This window comes from Cottoperca gobio, chromosome 4 (assembly GCF_900634415.1).
Source record: "Cottoperca gobio chromosome 4, fCotGob3.1, whole genome shotgun sequence".
Classification (NCBI taxonomy): Eukaryota; Metazoa; Chordata; class Actinopteri; order Perciformes; family Bovichtidae; genus Cottoperca; species Cottoperca gobio.
The window spans coordinates 3,678,180-3,698,820 of record NC_041358.1 but is presented as its reverse complement, the minus strand read 5'-3'; the positions used below and the strand labels follow the sequence as shown (position 1 = coordinate 3,698,820).

At 39.2% G+C, this 20,641-nt stretch overlaps 1 protein-coding gene across 4 annotated transcripts; it reads left to right on the top strand.

Annotated features, from left to right (window-relative positions):
- The first annotated feature begins 3,658 nt into the window (after positions 1 to 3,658).
- Positions 3,659 to 19,489, top strand: podn (podocan). 4 transcript variants are annotated; one of them, XM_029430545.1, is made up of 12 exons: positions 3,662 to 3,845; positions 4,838 to 4,910; positions 7,030 to 7,323; positions 7,459 to 7,552; positions 9,799 to 9,863; positions 12,598 to 12,707; positions 12,795 to 12,951; positions 13,076 to 13,191; positions 13,400 to 13,613; positions 13,725 to 14,168; positions 14,768 to 14,916; positions 17,850 to 19,489. In XM_029430545.1, exons 3-12 carry the CDS (start codon positions 7,048 to 7,050, stop codon positions 17,986 to 17,988), a joined length of 1,764 nt encoding a protein of 587 aa, XP_029286405.1. In that variant the 5' UTR covers positions 3,662 to 3,845; positions 4,838 to 4,910; positions 7,030 to 7,047; the 3' UTR covers positions 17,989 to 19,489. The 4 variants fall into 4 exon arrangements, with proteins under 4 accessions (XP_029286404.1, XP_029286405.1, XP_029286407.1 ...); XM_029430544.1 differs by lacking the exon at positions 4,838 to 4,910 and having other exon boundaries at positions 3,659 to 3,845; XM_029430547.1 differs by lacking the exon at positions 4,838 to 4,910 and having other exon boundaries at positions 3,669 to 3,815.
- Positions 19,490 to 20,641: the final 1,152 nt, after the last annotated feature.

Genomic DNA, 20,641 nt, shown 5'->3' with positions numbered 1-20,641 from the left:
CGTCAGAGAAACACAGAGATTTTTAATGTGAAACTGCATTATTCAGTGTTTTTACCAGTTTTACTCACCAGGTCTGTTTGTTTTGCCGAGGAGACCTCTGCTGATAATTCAGCTCTCAGTAAAAACCTCTGGAATGAGGATCATCATTCAACTCCCATGATCCCACATTACTTACCAATGCCACCACATTTCTTTTGTTATTGTTTTGATGTAGAAACCCCGAGTTGAAGAAAATGACATATTATGCCTTTAAAACACTCTAGATAGATAAATGTAGGAATCCCTGTTGAAGAAGCAGACCAGGTAGATGTCCCTGAGCGGACCGTGGTGAATCACTCACTTTGTATTTGAACACTGTGTGAGATTAAAGGCAATGTTCACATCCCTGTCTCTAATGGAGAGAACATTCAGATGTTTCTATTATATCAGTATATAAAGGACTTTTCTTTCTCTTTTTTCAACAGTAGCAAATGAACACTTTCAGCATTTCTCTCATGATTGGTAATAAATTACGCAGCCTTTTCCTGGAAACATCCTAAGAATGATCAGTTAAGCACAAGCTGCTTTCAAGGAAATTAATAGAAATACAATTAATTTGGATATTTGGGGGCAAATAAGGGACCCATAAAAGAAAGTTTTACATTATGTTAAAAATCTGCTGCTCAGAGCCAATCCTATGCCAATCCTACATTTTGGGAATTTTCTGATTTTATGTCCTTCATCGAGCTGAACTACGAAATAAGTTATCATATCTGATGATTTTAACCTCAATGTTGATGATTCCTCAAACACATTTGCTACTGAGTTTTTAAATGTCACCAAATCTTTTAATCTTCCTCAACATGTGTCTGGTCCAACTTATAAACGTGACCACACCTAAGATTTAGTTTTTAGTCTGGGCCTTAATGTCAGCTCTCGTTCTTTCCTCTTTGCAGGAAGTAGCCCCCAACCTTCCCTTCTAACTACCTTCCCTCACTCCTACTAAAAGAATTGCTTGATATTGTGGGCCTGAGCATTCTGTCTATTATACATTGTTGCCTTTCCACAGATTGTTTTCCCTTCTGTTTTAAAAAACTAAACTTGGACCCTGATGTTAATTTTAGTCCTATTTCCAAGCTTCCATTCTATCTAAAATACTGGAAAAGTAGTTTACCAGCAACTCTATCCCTTTTTAAGCAAGAATAACTATAAATCGGTTCTTTTAAAAGTGCAAAATGATCTGTTTGTAGCAGCCGACAACAGTGACTGTGTTATTCTAATACTTTAACCATAGTGCGGTATTTGATACAGTTGATCATAAACTGCTTATTATCATACTTGAACAATGGGTTGGAAACCAGGGAACAGCCCTAAAATGGTTTATGGTTTATGGTTTCCTAGGTTGTTCCCCCAACCCAACTTTGGGTTCAAATAAGTGCATGTTTGACAAAACCTAGGAATGAGTTGAACTGGTTCCCCAGTTTATATAGCACATAATGGGAACCTGAAAAAGGTCTGGATTCGCCTTATATAACATGGTCTAAAGGGAACATAGCATGGAGTTGATTAAAGGTCCCTGGGAAAATGAGTCACTGACAACATTAAACCTTTTGAAAAGTTTATTTAATGTGTGTTAACAGAATATTGAACTGGGGAACATAGGACCTTGGGAACATAGGACCCTGGGAACATAGGACCTTGGGAACTTGGGAACATAGGACCTTATGAACATAGGACCCTGGGAACATAGCACCCTGGGAACATAGGACCTTGGAAACATAGATATGCTCCTAACTCAGTTCCCCTGACCACAGTTGCCTTCTCAGTTGCGGGACCAAGTCTTATGGAACAAATTGCACAGAACTGCTCCTCTACTGAGTCGATCAAAGCACAGGTGAATGCCAAACTCTTTTCTTTGGCTTTTTAATGTATTTAAATTGTAACTACTTACTGGGCTTTTTTTAATGTTTGTTTTTTAGTTTTTGCATTACTCAACGATTTGATCTTGATCTCTCCCTGGGTATATGCATGTTGTTTTTTGTTGTCTGCTCTGTTGACCTGCTGCATTCTGCTTACGTTTGTAAAGCACTTTTGTCAGCTCATGTTGTTTTTTATGTGCCATAGAAACAAATTTGACTTGAGTTTACTTTTTTCTACATCAAATAAAAATTGGCTGTTCTTTCACATTACTTGTCCATTTCGATTTCGACAGTTAAAACAAACTGAAAACCAAGATGTATGTTCATCAAAATAGATATTTTTAATTTACAAATAAGGGAAAAATCAATCGGTAGTTTTTAGCTTTAGCTAGGCTTTTAATGGAAATTAATGGAATAGTTTGATATCTTTGAAAATACCCTTATTTGCTTTCTCGCTGACAATGAGCTGAGAAGATTGATACCACTCTTGTCTTAGATATTAAGGTACAGCCATTAGCCGTTAGCTTAGCTTAAAGAATGGAAAGAGTCAAACAGCTAGCATGTTGGCAAACAGTACTCCAGGAAATCACTGCTCCTGTCCAAAAAATAACAGTTTTCTTCTCTTACTCTTCGGCTTTGGTACAGATTGAACAAACAAGATAGAAACTGTTAATAAATCAACTTGAGAGGTTCTGGTAGGCCATATTTGTTGCCTTTGGATTGAGCTTTTTCCATGCTAAGCTAGGCTAACCAACAGTAGCTTTATATTTACTGTACAGACAGACAAGGGGTATCAATTCTCTTATCCAACCTTCTAATAATTGCATTATAATTGTTTATATGGTAAAGGGAAAAGCCAGATTAACTAAATTTCAACCATGCAGATAATTGCGTTTAGGCTTTGTGGGGCAGTCCTTTGTTTTAAGACATTTTATTCTAATGCCTTCATACAAACACCCAAATCAACTATGGTAGTGGAGATGAGAAATGAGGCATTAATGGTTGCTCACTCACAGATTGTTTAAATTGTTTTGAATCAGAATCAGGTAAGAACTGAGGTGTGAAAGTGAGAAAACTAAATGGACAAAAACAAAAGTTTGTCAAAGCATATTGTAACTATCTATGGTGATGAATCATCCCAGAACTCTTTGCATGTAGAGTTGAAGTTCAGTGAACTATGCTGATGCATCATAACGGCAGCAGATGTTCACACACTTGGCCTAATGGGAGATGGTTTTGTTGAAGAAGAGGCCTGATGCAGAAACACGTGGGACATTAGATCATATCCTGCCGCCCCTTTTTGGTAGGCCACTCTTCCACTTTTTGATTTATTACTGGGATATTTAGGACAAAGTAATTTGTCTCTTCCCCAAATGAGTTATCTCAGAACGTGTCAGCAAATAGAGGCACATACATTTTTTCAGATAGGTAACATCTTTTATCAATAATCTCCTTTTTGTACATTGGAGAACAAGACTTTTTAGCTGTTTTATCCAAGATACGCACCATATCCTTTTGAAGTGATCAGGACTGCTATTCCTGGTCTATGATTATTATCTAATTTGAACCATGTGGTATTGAAAGTTTTTGTTGAGTTCAGAGGAATTTTTTTTTATCACAACACAAAAGTATTACTCTAATACTAGAACTGCTACATTTAAGGGTGGAAAAAATAATTATTGGGTAAAAAAATATGAGAAGAAAAAGGGAAGAATTTGTGTTTTTGGCTCCCATTCAGGTCAGAGCTGTCTCTCTTACTCACTCCCTTCCTTTTCACTCTCGCCTGTTTCCCTTCCTTCCTTTCTCTTAACTTTCCCTCTCCTGCTCTCTCTCTCTCACATCTGGAGGGTATCTGTGTGTGAGTGACTCCTCGCCTGCTATGGGACAGCCCGTGTTTGGACTGGACGTCAGACTTCAGTGCGTTTCTGCAAACGTTGGTCAAACAGGGTAAAGTACTAGACCAGAACGTAGCTTCGGCAGACTTTACTGCTGCATGTTTTATAGGTGGCTGCTGTTATGTTATGTGTAGCTTAGAGTGAGCTGTAATTGTCAGCTTCATTCATCCATGCATGACAGTGTGGCATGTGTATTTCAGACGATCCACTTAACAGTGAAGCAACTTCAAGACCGGCTCAGCTGAGAAAGAGCATGAAAACAAGATGAAGACTTTTAAAATGCTTAGCATCTCTGCTATTAAATACTATTTTTACTTCGAGACAACACATTTTAAGGTAACATGAGAATGCTGTTGACTTAATGACGGCTTTAAACTCTTCTCTGACCCCTGGATGCGATGCTGTTTTTATTTGAGCTAGGGTCCACATTGTACAATAAGTGCAGGAAAGTGCAAAGTCTTTTATATTTCATTTGCTGTGGGTGTACGCATGCAGCTGTGTGTATTTTCTGTGTGGACAAACAGAAAATGTCTCTTCTGATGGATGGCTTTTAGACATTGAGAGCATGGCTTGAGTGCCCCCTTGAATATTTCTATTAACATTGGTGGAGAAGATAAGAGGGCGTGTTCCTGGCTTTGCCAAAACACTAGCATCAAATAAACACTGCTGTCCTTGTGCTTGTCAGACAATAGCAAAAGGCTAGATTCATATCATTCTATTTAATCTATTTAATCTATAATTACTGTTTTTGTTAATGGCTTTGGCAAGAGCATAGATAACAGCTTCAGTTGAGTTAAGTGGGTCTTTCCTTTAGATGTCTGTTTTGCTGCTGCCCGTCAGCAGTACATTGTTTAGCTTCTGTGCTGCTCCTCCTGTCTGTTTCATCAAACTGAGGGCGTGCTGACCTCATCTACTGTAGTAATACAGGACTATGGAGAAGAACCTGATACAACCCCACTTCATAGAAACATTGTGAATGCTTGTTTGTGAAATAATTGGAAAGCCTGACATGGCTGATGTTCCTTTTTCAAACTACCCTTCCAGTTGGTGAGGCCTGAAGCTTCCGACACAGCAGAGAGCGGGGACAGAAAACCGGCTGTCTTTTGTTGTTGGTCTGGTGCGTAAAACAATGCAAACCCTCCATCAGTAAAATAAATTTTTTAGATGTAATGATAGAGGGGTTTTTTTTCTACACCAGACAGAAAGGGCCCTGCAGGGATAGATCAGCGTTGGTGGATTGAAAGGATTTGAAATGAAAGGATGTCGTACATAATAAGACTGTACCTGAAATTGTGGTAAGCAGACACATGCATGTTTTGCTTGCTTTAAATGGGTACTATATGGATTCAGTATTTGGTTGGGGCACTTGAGAGAAAAAGGATAAAAAAGTTGTGAAATATCCTGAATTTTATTTGTTAAACTCCAAAAATCCTGGATCCTACACTTCCCATAATGATTTGGCTGGGAACCGGCAGGCAGCCGGCTGGCAGCTGGCTAAGAGTGGTAATCTTAGGTGGCTGCATCTGTGCAGCATACATACTCTGAATTTCTATGGAGCTAAATCCAATAAATTGATTCAGTTCTGTTATTCTATGGAAGAACAATTTGTGGACCAAAGGGGATGACCTCGCCTTACCATCTCTTGAGGCACGCTTAGCATGGCATCAGAGTCTGGAAGTTAGGTAGTGTACAAGTAGTGACATTTGTTATTTGCACATTCCTTGTTGTGTGTGTATGTGAGTATATGTTTAGTTGTTGTTGAGTACACTGAAACAAATTCCAAATCAACTGCGGTTGATATGACAATAAATGATTGAATCTTACCCACTGAATGATAGCATGGCTTAATAATCAATGTAGGAAAAATAGGTTAGCTGCATATAATAGATCTTTTTCACAGCAGGCATTTTGACTTAACACAGTAGGAAAATGACTAAAAACATTAACAATAGCTCTGTTCTATTCAGCCAACATTCATTTGATGACTCACAACTAGGATTTTCCTACTGTAACGTGTCAAAAGCAGCCATTAGGTGTTATGTTTAATAAAACATAACAACCTATGATGAAGTACAGACTATTTTCACTTTTCAGCTTCGGACTGTTTTCATAAAAAGTACTCCCTCTGACTCACAAATAGATGTTGACGTGTAACATATTTTTGCCTTGGAGCAGGATTTTCTCACCCTCCAGTCTGTCATTTAGGATCAGTGCGCCTCCTGCTATAACTGTACAACTAAAACATGACAAGCAGTCTATTCTGAATCAGTTTCAATGAAAATAAACATACAAAATATGGTCAGCTCTGGTATTTTAAACCTCAGCTGGGAACTCTAAATTGACATTTTAAAGGTCGACAGGGTGCTGGTTAGGAATTTGGATTTTGGAGAGCTATCACAAAATCAGGGAGTGTGTTCTCGATCATGTTCTATGCAGAGCTTCAGCTGCGCTGGAGTTAATTTCGAAACTATTTGACCCTTGATGATCCCTGAATCATTTTACATCTGACTAACTTAGTTGCGATTTAGCCAAACAAAAGTTTCTCGGGAACAAAAACAAATAACTGGCCCTGATTGCTGCGTCAAAAAAGACTGCTGTGAAACTTCACGTGTGATAAAGTTACATTACATTACATTACAGGTCATTTAGCAGACACTCTTATCCAGAGCGACTTACATTGAACTAAGTACAGGGACAGTCTCCCTGGAGCAACTCAGGGTTAAGTACCTCAGAAATGCTCAGAAATGGTAGTTAAGGAAATACATTTCAGTTTTCTGATTTTCCACTTCAACCAACTAAATCACCAACTGCTAAGGAAATCTTTTAGAAATGTGATTTCTGCATGTTTGACTGTCACAAAAAAGCACTTTTTGATTAGTTTAATACAAATGGAAATCTTGTTATAATAATTCTGTCTGTTTACTACTGCCCTGACTGCCCTGGCAGGTTGACATTTTGTAGATATTTGTTTAGAGAGATGAGAAAGTACCTGACTGAGTTCTGCATGTGTAGGTGGGGTAGTACACATTGATGATCGCTGCTCCCAACACAAACTTGATCTGAGAGCCTCAGTGGTCCATGTCACTCACCCACCATAATACTTACATTGATCAAAACAGCATGAAAACAAAACCACTGCTTTAATAGCAAAAGGTTTTAACAAGGCCCTGTTTCCAGGAACAAAATACTCGGGATGTTTTGGACTTTAATATATACAGTATGTGCTTGTGCAACAGGAGAGCTCAGCAGTGGACATGGCCTTTCCCAAGCATTCCATCCTGCAGGCCCTGAGTGTGCTGCTCTTGGCCTGGGTGTTGGTGCATTGCCAGGCCCCTCTCGAGCCAGAGGAAGAGGAGGAGGAAGAGCCAATAAAAGAGACCGACATCGCAACAACGGTGACGAAATCTGAGCCGCTTGAATGTCCATTGGAGTGCAGCTGTACGGCAGAAGGGGCAGTGGACTGCGCTGGAGTCGACCTCACAGAGTTCCCCGCCGAGCTATCGGACACAACTCGCCAGCTCTCTCTACAGGTCTGTCACACAACTGCACAAACATACACAGTAATACAAATCCACATTTTGTAATTATATTTAGAAAAATAGGGACATAAGTGCAAACTTGTCTGCCATTGTTTTCACTGTCTGTGTTGTATCCCCTGATGCCAGAACAACAAAATCAAGGAGATAAGAGTGGAGCACATTTCCCATCTGCATCAGCTCGAGACTCTCAACCTTCAAAACAACTGGCTTACCACAGATGGTAAACACTGTTAAACAGTCTAAACACATAGTTGTGTATTGTGGGACAAACAGGCTGGTCCTGTTCAGCAAGTCAAGTCAAGTCAATTTGGAGCAATTTTACTATGATAAGTACTTATTCTGCCTCTGGGAAGTTTAAAGGAGAGATGCTGTTCGTTGTGGATCAATATTGAGTTTGACCAATTTTATAGAAGCGAAATCTTTTCAAATACACACAACAGTCCTACACAACAGTGGCAGATGAAAGTTTGTTTTTGGCTTTTTCTGTCAATTGCTGCCCCAATTCAACTGTTCCTATAACACTAGGCTTTGCTTCACATCCAAATCGAGGGCAATTGACAGGGACATCAGAATCATTTTCTCTAAAAAAAAAAAAAAGGCTGCTATTCAGCAAAATGTTAAATAGTCTTGCTTTAAAAGGCTGGAAGAAATGCACTGAACTGCTGATGCTTATGTCAAGGATAGCTGTGCTTTATCAGTGTAATATTACACTGTGAGCAGTTGTTGTGTGCTTTGTAGGGTCAGATGACAACATTAATATCCATATACTATGCCTTTTTTCCCACTGTCTGGTACAGCTCGACTCGACTCTACTTGACTCGCTTCCATTGACAAAAGTTGTTTGATAGTACTTAATGCTTTTTTTGATACCACCTTGGGCGAGGTTCCAAGCAACCAGATGCTAAAAGGTGGAGTTAAAACACAGATCACTGACTGATCAGAGAATTGTCTCTTGTGCGACATGGTGTCCCGTGTCCTGCACAAACCCGCCGTTTTTAAGTAGCCAAGCTACCGTCTATTGAGACCGCATTTTCTTATTCACTCGACCCAGATTTTGCCGTCTTGTTCCTATTGGCATTGGTTGATTTTTTGTTTGTCTTTAAAGAAAATGTCAAGTCCCAGTTGTAGGTCTGTCATTCACAACAAGTGCAAATGGCAAAATAGACATCAAACCTCTTGCTAATAATTATTTCCTCCTATGAGGAAGCCTTTGTTGTGCCTGCTAGCGGTGTGGTTGAATGCCAGGTGGTCATTATAATTCTGGCAAACTGCAAAATGAACAGATAAGTTGGTGGATTTTGGTCTTGCTGGCCAGCTGTGGCCACTGCTTGTTTGTGTTTCTGTTGCTAAAGCTCTGCAGTTTCCCAAATAATTTGTATTAAGCTTTTTTTTAATAGCCCTCATAGAACAACATTAGGCCATAATCCTTCATGGCAAAATATTTTATATGCTGAGATAATGTATCTGGCTACAATGTAAAGAAGAAATGACGAGACTAGGTGTATTAATACGAGCCATTTTATTACATTTTAAAACTGGGACCTTTTCTCCTGAAATCCACTTGAGGAATCCTGGGAGTGCCTGGACTCATTTAGCAATACTTACTTCAGTCCAGTTGATCAGATAAAACCTCTTCTTCAGATTCTTCCCCCCATCTGCCTCAAATATACTTTTTGGGTGGACTTCTGAACCTGCCATGTAGTTGCCCCTATAGGGTTTTGATCAAACCTTTGTTCTTCACTAAAGTTCTTAGAGGTAGAAGCCAAGAGTCTATTTAGAGAATACATAAAGAATCCTTTGTACAAAGCATATGAAGACCTGGTTTTGTACTAAACCGAAGATACATTCAGAAGCAGCACATTAAAGGTACAATGTGTGCAGTTCTGAGCCACCTGCTCCATACAATCTAAATTCATCATTCATGAAAACCATCAGTTATTATTCTGCTTATATTTCATATTTTAGTTATGTCATATTTATTGTATGTAAGTTTTATAGTATTATAATGTATTCTTTATACTTTATTCTTTAATCTTTGTTTGACATGAAGTCAAGACTTTTACCTCTTCACATTCTGTTAATAATTTTTTTAAATGTTATACATTTAAATTCTGGCATATCTTACACATTGAACCACTAATGTCACTGTGTTATCAATGGAATTAAGTTCAGTTATTGCCAATAAATCATTTAGCTAAACTAACAAGTTAAATTAGCAAAGTGATGTGTAATTTCCACATTTGCACATATTAGTATACATCAAGTCAAAAAGATATTGCAGAGTAATATCACTTCAGTAATTTGGCATTCCACAGCTAGCAGTCTAGATAGAGCTTTAAAACAATCAGTACAGTTATTATAGAAATGCCTTCATAGAATTTGAGTTTGTTTTCCTGTGTGTCCCGTTTAACAACTTGTGATGGAGGGTAACTTGATTTAAAATTCACTATGTTGTTCTCTTTATAGGCCTTGAAGATGAAGGTTTTGAGGTGCTTGAAGAGCTGGCTTATTTGTACTTGGCAAATAACAAGGTGAGTCACACACCAGACTTTCATATATTTGTTTCTCAATTCTGACCTTAAAATGTGCTTACATGATGCAATGCCAATTTGATCTTTTTTGTTTCTATCTCACAGTAATTTGACTCTATTCTGTTCTGATACACTAACATAGTGCCAGCTGGCAGAAAGAGGTGGCAGGTCTCCTCTCATACACTCTGTGCAAGCTTATGCTTGTAATCACTTCCAGTATGGCTGTGCCAGCTGGTGAGAGCTAAAATGTTACTGGACACAGAGTGAGAGAGAGAAAAGATGGACAGATTGGTTTGTGCCTTCACATAGATGAATAGACAAACAGGAAGAATAAGGGATTTTAAAGTGCTCACTAAGCCTCAAAGACACCCATGCTGCTTTAATCCATAAACCATGTTATAAAGGAGAGAGCTCTAAATGAACATCTAATCTCACCAGTGCTTCTCGGATTTGCTATTTTGTACAATGTAGCACTTGTTCTGTGGAGAGAAAGAAGTGAAGAAAACTTTGATTGTATTGACGGATACATGACTTGCCATACAGCAGTGCTCGCTTCTTTAGACAGGGCAGACTGCATTAAAGTTAAAGTACAGTACATTAAGAACAATCTGGTGGTTTGTCATTGCCTTTCAAAACAACCCATAGGTCCATCAAAAAAACAAATATGAGCATTCATATGAATGTTTCCTCTGCCACCTCTATGGGGAATTTAAACCTACTTGGTTAAAGTTATGGAAAGTTTGTGATCATTCATCATGCCTGAATAAAAAGAATATTACAAGTGTACAGCCACCATACCAGCTCTATGAGGCTATACTTGGGCATAGTGATGTTTTGAGGTAAATGCTAATAATATACTAATAGCGTTAGTATGCTCACAATGATAGTGTTAACATGCATATGTTTATTAGGTATAATATTCACCATCTTAGTTTCCTGTTCTAGCATGGTACTGTTCCCTAATCAGCAGTAAACACAAAGTCAGCTGGGGATGGTTCTGCAATATTTTACAAATTTAAACTTTGACCAGGGGATCACCAAAGTCATTAGTATACTACAGGGGTCGGGAACCTATGACTGGCGAGCCATATATGGCTCTTTCGATGACACAATATGGCTCGCAGACAATTTTGAGCTGACATTTTTAGTAATCAAGTAATAAATAATAATACTGTGTAATTTTAAAGTAAAACGTTTCATTTTTTAGTTCCCCCCTCTCCTTTTCTCCGCCCTGTTTCTGACTGTAAGTGTGTTCGCACATGTGTGTGTCGGCAGTGAAGCCCCGCCCTTTGTGAAACCGAGCAGAGGAGAAACTGCGCGAAACAAGCAGTTAGGGGTGTCAAACTCAATCACAGAGAGGGCCAAGATTAAAAACTGGGACTACGTCGATTGCCAAACACGGTCAACATTTATTGAACAGGATACACATATTGGATAAAGTGCAAAAAGATATGGAACATATTTAAGTCAACTGCAAACGGATTGCTGAGCAGTTCAATTTAAATTTCTGAGCGGCAAAGTCGGCAAATGCGCTCATTTCATCAGCAGAATGCGGTCGGGAACACAGCGGTGGAGATGGTTTGTCAGTGTTTGGAAACACGAAGTGACCAAAGTTTCCTTAATGCATCCGAGTCTCCCACAGGCAGCTCGGCTCTCACTGCATCATACATGTCTGTGATCACACGGCCCTGAAGCTGCAGGTTTAACAGTGAGATGCTTCGTTATGTCGCACAAACAGTCCAGCTCACATCGTCCCAGAGATCTGTGGTGTGTTTCCCTTTGCTTCCAAAAACGGCCAGATTTCCTCACGCATCTCGAAAAATCTATTAAGCACTTTCCCTGGACTGAGCCATCGCACCGCCATGTTCAGAATCTCCTCAGGAAAATACTTACATTAACTCTTATAAACTTTCCTGTCTGTGTTACGGTGCTTATTACATGTTCCATCTCCAGAGCTTTACAACACAGCACTTCCTGGTGTATGATGCAGTGATACACCGTCAGCTGCATCTTCTCCCACATCCTACCCACTAATCAGCTCTTTTCACCGCATCGCAGACTCTCCATCTGTCGTCAGTCCCGTCAATTTGTCCCGGGGCAGTTTAATTTCATTCACACATTTAGATACTTCCTCAAATATGTATTTTCCTGTGGTTGTGCCACTGCATCGATTTAATTACCAAAAAGTTATGATAGACATATGATATTTTCTCACGGGCTGGACATAATTGCCTTGAGTTTGACACCCGTGCAGTAAACACTGAAACGTGCACATAAATTAGATGAATAACAGAAGCGTTTAGTTTATTTAATAAAAGAGCACCTGTTCAATGAAACACTGATAGCGCTTTTAGTACTCGGAGACATGTTAAACTTAAAAATACACACATAAAGTTGCATTCAATTTTATTAAATATATGGCTCTCAAGGAAATACATTAAAAAATATTTGGCTTTTATGGCTCTCCCAGCCAAAAAGGTTCCCGACCCCTGGTATACTACATCCTCAAGGTAAGTGACTCTACAAACATTGAGCTGCTGATGGCACTAGATGAAAAGGGGATCACAAAAGTCATTAGGATACATCATCCTGGAACTATGAATATCTGTACAAATTTTCACGGCATTTCATCCAATATTGGTTAGGAGTAATCTCTCAGGACTGATGAGGTGGAGTGATCGAACCATCTCCACAGTAACAATGTCCTGTCATGCTTCTTTTCCTCTGCTTGTAGCTCACCTCAGCACCAAAGGTCCTACCACCCTCTTTGGTTAGTGCTGATTTTGCTGCTAATCAGCTTACAAGGATCTACCAATATACGTTTGGCCATAAACCAAAACTGAGGTATGTATATGTGTGTTTGTGTAAATCGCTAGTTACGGGAATCATGTCCATATACACATGACAATGTCCCTTTATCATGGCTCCCAGGTCTGTGTATCTCCATAACAACAAGCTGACTGACGCAGGGCTTCCTGATCATACCTTCAATGGTTCTGACAACCTGGAGATTATCACCATGTCCAGCAATTTCCTGCGGGATGTCCCGAGGAACCTGCCCTCCAGCCTGTACCGTCTTCATTTGAAGGTCCAGCACCTGTTAAATTTTCATTTATGTTAGGTGAATGATATACATAATTACTGTTTCATTGTATCTTTTTAATTTTATATGGTAAATTATGTTAGCATAAGGATTGCTCTTGTTGTAACAGAATAACAAGCTGGAGAAAATCCCAGTGGGGGCCTTTGACAACTTGTCAAACCTCAGAGAGCTGTATCTCCAGAACAACTTCCTCAGCAATGAGGGCATGGACAACGAGACTTTCAGGTGGACAAACCCTAGGGGTTAACATGTTCTAACATCTTTAAGCTATTGCTAAGTGGAAACGAAGAAAAGTCTTGATTTAGTCTTGACTTATGTTTAAGTGTGGTCCAGGAGAAAGCATCCACTCGACAATGTGAATTCTTGTGTTGCAGTATCAGACAGAAAGCACACAGAGCTGATCTGATGACTTTCTCTCCTTCTGTCGTGGCAGCCAACTGAGGAGCCTGGAGTGTCTGGACTTGTCAAATAACAACCTGAGCGTCGTACCGAAGGGTCTGCCTCGCAATCTGGTGCTGCTACATCTGGAGAAGAACTCTATCCGTAGCATACCCGGAGACGCCCTTGCTTCTGTCCGAAACCTCGAGTACCTGCTCCTTCACAATAACATGCTGCGCTCACGTTCCATCCACCCGACTGCCTTCCAGGTGCATTTCTTTTTTATAAAGACATTTCAGATTGTATTTTCAATTCTAAGAACAGGCTGGAAGAGATGATATGCTCAACTGCTTTGCGTAATACATTTTCATTTTGACTAGGGTTTGAAGAAACTGCACACTCTCCACATGTACAACAACTTGCTGGAGCGGGTTCCCAGGGGCTTGCCTAAGAGGGCCAAGACCCTAATGTTGCTTCACAACTTCATTACTGACATTAGCCGTAACGACCTGGCCGTGCTGTACACCCTGACAGAGCTCAACCTCAGCTACAACAAGCTGACCAGCCCCAAGGTGCACCGCGAGGCCTTCAGAAAGCTGCGTGTTCTGGAAACCCTCGATTTGTCTGGAAACAGCCTTCACTCGATGCCCCTTGGTCTTCCTCGCAGCCTGCAAGTGCTCAAAATCAAGAACAACCAGCTGAACTCCATACCGGATGGTGCACTAACGGGCATGGATAAGCTACGAAAGCTCATCCTGAGTGACAACCAGATGAAACTGAATTCAGCCTACCAGGGAGCCTGGATGGAGCTCAGTGCGCTCACAGTGAGTGGCTAGGGGAGGAAGAAACATGTCAGTTATTAGTGCAATACATTTTGTAGCCCTTGTTCACTGCCAAAACTAAACAACCCACTACCTGGACTTAAGATTGTTGTATGGGGTTCTTTCTTGCACTTAAAGTGTGTTTTATATATCATTTTTGGGTCTTTGAGTGTTAGGCGTTTGGCACCGTTTAGGTCATAAGTACAGTACAGGGCACACGAATGGCACCTACACACTATAGGACTTTCAAAGTCGTCATACTGCTGTACTGATCAGAATACACATAATTATAATGAGGTGCCTTAAAGTTGTTTTAGTGTACACATTATAAGACATTTCACGAGGAGGAATCACAGACAAGTCTGTCTGGTCTCCAAACTAAGTCAAAACACATGTGAGAAATGATATAGTTAAGCAAAAGCAAAACCTCTGACAATGGCTACAATTTAAGTTTAGATTTGTTCCTTCAATAGAAAAGGGATAGTAGTTACGCATGTAAAGCATATTTCTGTATACATCTTCTCATTTTACACAACTTCTTGCATAGATCAGGGAAAATAATTCATTATGTTTAGTATTCATTGTGCATCTTGTAATTTTAGACACTAGACCTGTCTGGCAACCAGTTGTCACACATCCCGCCTGACCTGCCTGAGTCTCTGGAGTACCTTTACCTGCAAAGTAACCGCATCTCCAGTCTTTCTGCTTCAGCATTTGAAGGCACTCCAAACATCAAAGGCATCTTTCTCCGGTAAGCTAGATAAAAAACACTTGTTATACCAGGAGGTTGTAATTCTTAAACTCAGTTACTGGTAATTGCCAGTCCTTTTCTTTCTGAACGGGTGTTAAACTCTTGTCAACACTCCATTCATCTTCCATGATTGTTTGCTCAAGCTGTTTTCTTCAAAGTAGCTGCATGACACATGCAGGAGGGGATAGGCCACTCTTCGCCGTCTTCAGGGCTTTATGGAAAACTGGTGGGTGGCCCCTTACATAACTTTCTTTTCCATTTGGATTGATCTGCACTCTACTGAAGAATGGCTGTTAGGAAATTGTTGCTTCTGTTTATACTGCTCTGCAAATCTCCAGGGGACAGCTGACAACAACGCACACCAGTGTTCTTTCCCCATTTTAAATTTTTTACCATCAGCTCAGAGTGAATTTAGGGCAATGAAAAGGTTTGGATTCCTTTTATTTTTATTCTTGTGAAAGTGTCTGAGGAAAGATGACATTTACAGTGCTCTCAATCTCTGAAAGTATCGTGTAGAATATATTAAAGTAGGGTCAGCTTTTCGTTAATTGTATTCAGAAACTCAAAATTTAGGGAATTTCATCATTTTGGCAAAGACGCCTATTTGTCTGTACTGGAGATGAAGATACAGCCAGCAGCTGGTCAGTAGGCCTGGCTCTTTCCAAAAGCAACAACATCTGCTAACCTGCACCTAACTATTTAAAACAATATATTTTCTTGCTTGTTTGACCCACCTATCCATCCACTCCTCCTCCTTTTGCGGAATTCCGCGCTTTTGATAAAAATGGAGAATTCCTTCTAAACGTAATTGACGGTGCAGTTTCATTGTATTGGAACGTAATAGGAGACCAGGCTGCGACTTCTTAAACTAGCCTGCTGTTGGTCGTAGCTTCATATTTACCAGACAGTGGTATAACCCTAAACCAGTTGTCGACAACCTTTACTATCTAAAGAGCCATTTTGCCCCTCTTCCACCAAATAATGTCTGGAGCCGCAAAACATATTTGATAACACAGCTTATAGATTTTATATATAGTCATTTGTTGCATTTATGAAATTACAGAATGACAATAAAAGAAACTGTTGCTATGTTTACCTGTTTTCACAAAGGAAAACACCAAACTCTTTTGAAGAGAAGGAAAAAGTACACTGCCATGTTTAGGCCTACTTAAATAAATTATGCAATTATGCAGGCCCATTTGAGTCCTCCCCATATTTGTTGAATAAAATAAAATGAATATAATATAAAAAATACACAAAACAATAAAAAATACAATATAAAAATGGAATGAATAAAAATAAAAATAAATAAAAAATACTTGTAGCTGCAGCCTAATATCTTAAAAAGAGTAAACATAAAAAAATAGGCCAGTCTGCATTTAATTATGTGCGTTTCAGTGTGTTTCATCCACATGGAGGTGGTGATAATTTCTTTGGCTTTTAAACAATTCACAACAACCTCACAAATGTCCCACAAAATGTCTTTCAACATTACATTTTCTGTTGTTTGCTCATTTCTCGCCACATATCAAGCATACAGGTAAACCAGCATTGTTGACAGGGAAAGCAAATGTATCTGTCCACGCAGAATTAAACAATTTTCCTCCAAATTTTTTTTGGTTTTATCCATGTTTAGCATAGTGAGTTAGGCGGGGGTCTGCAACTCAAGATAAGCCACCTGTAGGGAAAGGCACCGCGCCCATAGACGCAGGAGAATGTGACGCATTTTTTAGTTGATGAAATATTTTAAAAAATATTTTATTTCAGTGTCACAATATCACCTCGAACTCCAAGATAAGAAGTGTTCCCTTTGAAAGATTGTCCACTGTGCAACAAAAAAGACATGTTTTTTTTGTCAAAGCTACAGGGAGCCACTTCATAGGGGTTAAAGAGCCGCATGTGGCTCCTGAGCCGCAGGTTGCAGACCCCTGCCCTAAACCCTACTGTTAACTCCTCACACCATAGTTTAAACTGTTATTTTTAATCTTACAATTGATAGTTTAAGTGTTAAGTGAATGAGATGCACCTTGTGTTAAACTTTTTTAAATATCCCTGGTGTCCTGGTTTGTTACTTATCAACTAAATTTACTGTGTTGGAGAGTCTGACCGAGCTTCATTTTGCAGAGTACTGCTGTGTGGCATCTAATCTCTCCATCTCCTCTAACTTGTGTGCATTCAGCAAATTTTCCACTTTGTTTTATTCCACATAGTGCAGGCTTATACTCACAAGCACTGCAGCTGAAAGCAGCGGTCAGACAGCACAGTAAAGAGGGTTCGGACGGGCGCATTACGGCTTTTGTTCTGTTTGGTTGTCAGTCTGACCTTAACCTAGCCGCTTTATGGCTCGTGTTTACGGGACTTGACCCCTTCCAGGCTGCTGTGCTCTTCGTGTTGTTCATATCAGCTGTTGCCACATTTCTTTTCTTTTTTTCCCCACCAAAATCGCCCCACAGCTGGAAGCCTTTGGCTTGAGCCAATTTAGAGCCGTTGGAATGCTTTCTGTTAGTGGGGGAAGTGGAATGAGGATTTATGTGTGCATTCATTACTAATTGCATGTGTATTGCATGTTGGCTGTAGTTCATGATCAGCATATGCAAATATTTTTACTGATAGATAAGAGTGGATGCAGGTGATTCCAGTGTTTCAGAAGTGCTTTGATGTTAAGTGAGTTACTACGACTGTGTTTGATCGACTCAAAACATTAGAGTGGGTGCACTTCAGTATGGCATACAGTATATGCTCAAAGGATGGGTCCCACTATACTGATCCCTGAGTGGATCAAAGCTGTCAGATGACAGATGTGATTTGTAAATGTCACCTGCTGTCTGTTAACCATTCTGCATGGCAGGATTTTAGCTTTTAGCCTCTGAAAGGTCATCAGCTGTCAATTGAGTGAAAACGCCCCACAAACGCATCTCTTTTTTCCCTTTAAGGTTTAACCGCCTGTCTGTGGACTCTGTGGACGAGAGCTCTTTCGCACACCTGTCTAACTTACAAGTGCTGGACATTGGCACAGGAAACACCAACCTCCCCTTTAAAAGAGAGGAGATGGAAGAGGAACAGGAAACATAAAACATGCTTAACTGACATTGGACTGCATTTTGTCAAGGACAGAAACGGTTAAATGGGAATGAACCTGTGAATGTCATTTCCCAGGTCCATTATTGTATTGTGATGAGTGGCAGTTTCATATTTCTGGTGCAGGATACCAGATGAAGTTACTTTAGTTTCCATTTTTCTGTGCTGTTTAGTATAGCATATCTTTATATCTGAGCTTTAAATATTTGTTTTGGACTGTTGTTTTATCATCTAATTGTGTTTTTGTGCTTTTAAAAAAAATATATACATTCATATAATTCAATGTGAATTTTCCCATGTAAATGTTTCAAAAACAATACCAAAAATCGAAGGACACGTTGTTTACATGATGTGTCTTTTTCTGCTTTATGACATTTTGTTTATTGATGCCTTGTCTCCCCGACTTAAAAAGTGATTTTACCAGAAATACTGTAATCTAGAAATATTAGCAGTTTCTCATTAAAACCAATGAATAAAACACTGCAACAAGAACTCTAAAACATAGGGCTGGAATTCAATTTCCTTATAGATTATTCTAATATATTCTATAAAATGTAAAAAATGACAAATGCTCATCACAATCCTGATGTGATTTCTTTGCTTAATTTTGTCGGATCAACAAGCAAAACATCTAATTCCATTTATTATATAAAAAAGAATGAAGAGCAAAACCTAACAATTGAGAAGCTTTAACGGATAGTTTGGATTTTGAAGTGTGGTTGTATCAGGTTCTTCTACATAGTCAGTGTGTTACCTACAGTAGATGGCAGTCAGCACAGAGAAACAGACAGGAGTACCAGCACAGAAGCTAAGCAATTTTAGCCACTAAATATAATCAGTGTCACTGTACGCTATATTTAGAATATTTTCAGCGCTTTTCCTTGCCATCAGACAGTCCTTTCTGACGAGGTACTGAATGTTATCTAAACTCTCTTCAAAGTCTCCAGACTACATTAAAAAATGGTAATTTTACCTGGCAGAACACGGGAGATGTTGGTCTACCTCTGCCTCGATCGGTTAGTTATTTTTAAGTGTTGTTGTCTGACTTTGGTGTTTTAAAGGGTTAGTTCGCATCCACCAAAGTCACACAATAACACAAACTAACTAACTGTGTTCTGCAATGTAAAATGACTATTTTTGTCTTGTAGTAATACACTAACTATCTAGTTAGTATCTAATACAGCTCCACTTCAATACATAACATTCCCTTTAAAATGTTTATTATTTCAAGCACCATTTTTGATATGATTTATGTCCTGCATTTTTTAGCAGTAGCCATTCACTGTATTTGCATTCTGTAAACGAGTTAGTATGCACAATAGCAGTTTAAATGTTTTTTAAACAGTCAGAGTACTCTTATGGTGGAATACAAATTGAGAATCAACGCTCAAGGGATTCATAAAACACGATATGTAAATGTACAGGACGTGATGCATATATTTCAGTATTTCCGTGTTGGATGACATTGTTTTTTTATTAAAAGATTGTAATGTGATGAATTCTATAAGCCCACGATTAGGTCAGACACACTCCAGATGACAGGATAGACCACCTAGAGCACGTTAGCTGCCGCCAGTGGACAATATGTGTAATTTCAAACAGAACTCTTGGACTTATGTTTTTAAATTGCACCTGCTGTTACCACCAGTTAACACAGCTGCCGTGAAACCAACCAGGACTGAATTCTTAAGGATTGTTACTTCGGCCAGTAAAGTACCAGTACTTCGGCGTTGCCACTCCCAACTCGTTAAATACGGCAGCTTGGTCCGTGGCCCTATGACGCTCCATTTACCCCTCTAGCCCCAGTGTTGCATGTGCAGGGCAGCCTTTAGAAGCTGTGGTAATTATGACAGGAGTAAAGGAAACAAAGTGTGTGTAGGGGGGAGGATGAATCGTCACATGTCTTTCACCCAGCAGACCGCTGTTCCTGTCCTGTGTGAAGCCAAAAGTCAACGTTGACTTATTTGAACTTACTTAACGTACGTGACTTAAGCTATGTACTAAACGTATGTAATATATACTAAAGCATGATCTTTTCCTAAATCTTACCAAGTAGTTGTGTTGCCTCAACCTAACCAGGTAGTAAGTTAACATACTTAACTTACGACACACTTGTAATAAACTTACATATACAATGCATATATTGTATTTATTATTATTATTGTCTATTCGGAATACCCTGCATATTGAAAAAGCTCAAGGAGTACCCAATCCATTAAAAAGTGACGTCCTGACTAAACTGGAGGAGTTGGGAGTGAGAACGTGTTGGCTCAGCAGATTGACTTGATAAATTATTACAATTATCAATCAGAATCAAAATGATCTTATATTATTTTTCTTTCAATTGACTAATTGAGTTGAGAGTACTGTTTCAGCAAGTTGGGGAAGTGACAATACACAGCCAGAGAGCTATTGGAATGAAAAATACCAGTAATTTACCTACAATGCAGATGATTGTGGATATGATCATCATTTGATGTTATTCTTTTGCAATGTGCTTGTGAATGAAATATTCCAAACATAAAAGCAATGTCAACATATCTAAAGCTTCAATCGATGCTGCTGTTACTTCAGTCCATTCCTTTTTTTTGTTTTTTTAAATGACAGCAAATATCTTTATATGACAATGCAAATACTCATCCTATTA

What these genes read in the sequence shown, in the direction of transcription:
- podn (XM_029430544.1), top strand. Translation starts at nt 7,048, where the DNA reads ATGGCCTTTCCCAAGCATTCCATCCTGCAGGCCCTGAGTGTGCTGCTC. An exon ending in CTCGCCAGCTCTCTCTACAG is followed by an intron (nt 7,324 to 7,458) that starts GTCTGTCACACA and finishes CCCTGATGCCAG; the next exon opens with AACAACAAAATCAAGGAGAT. An exon ending in CAACTGGCTTACCACAGATG is followed by an intron (nt 7,553 to 9,798) that starts GTAAACACTGTT and finishes TTCTCTTTATAG; the next exon opens with GCCTTGAAGATGAAGGTTTT.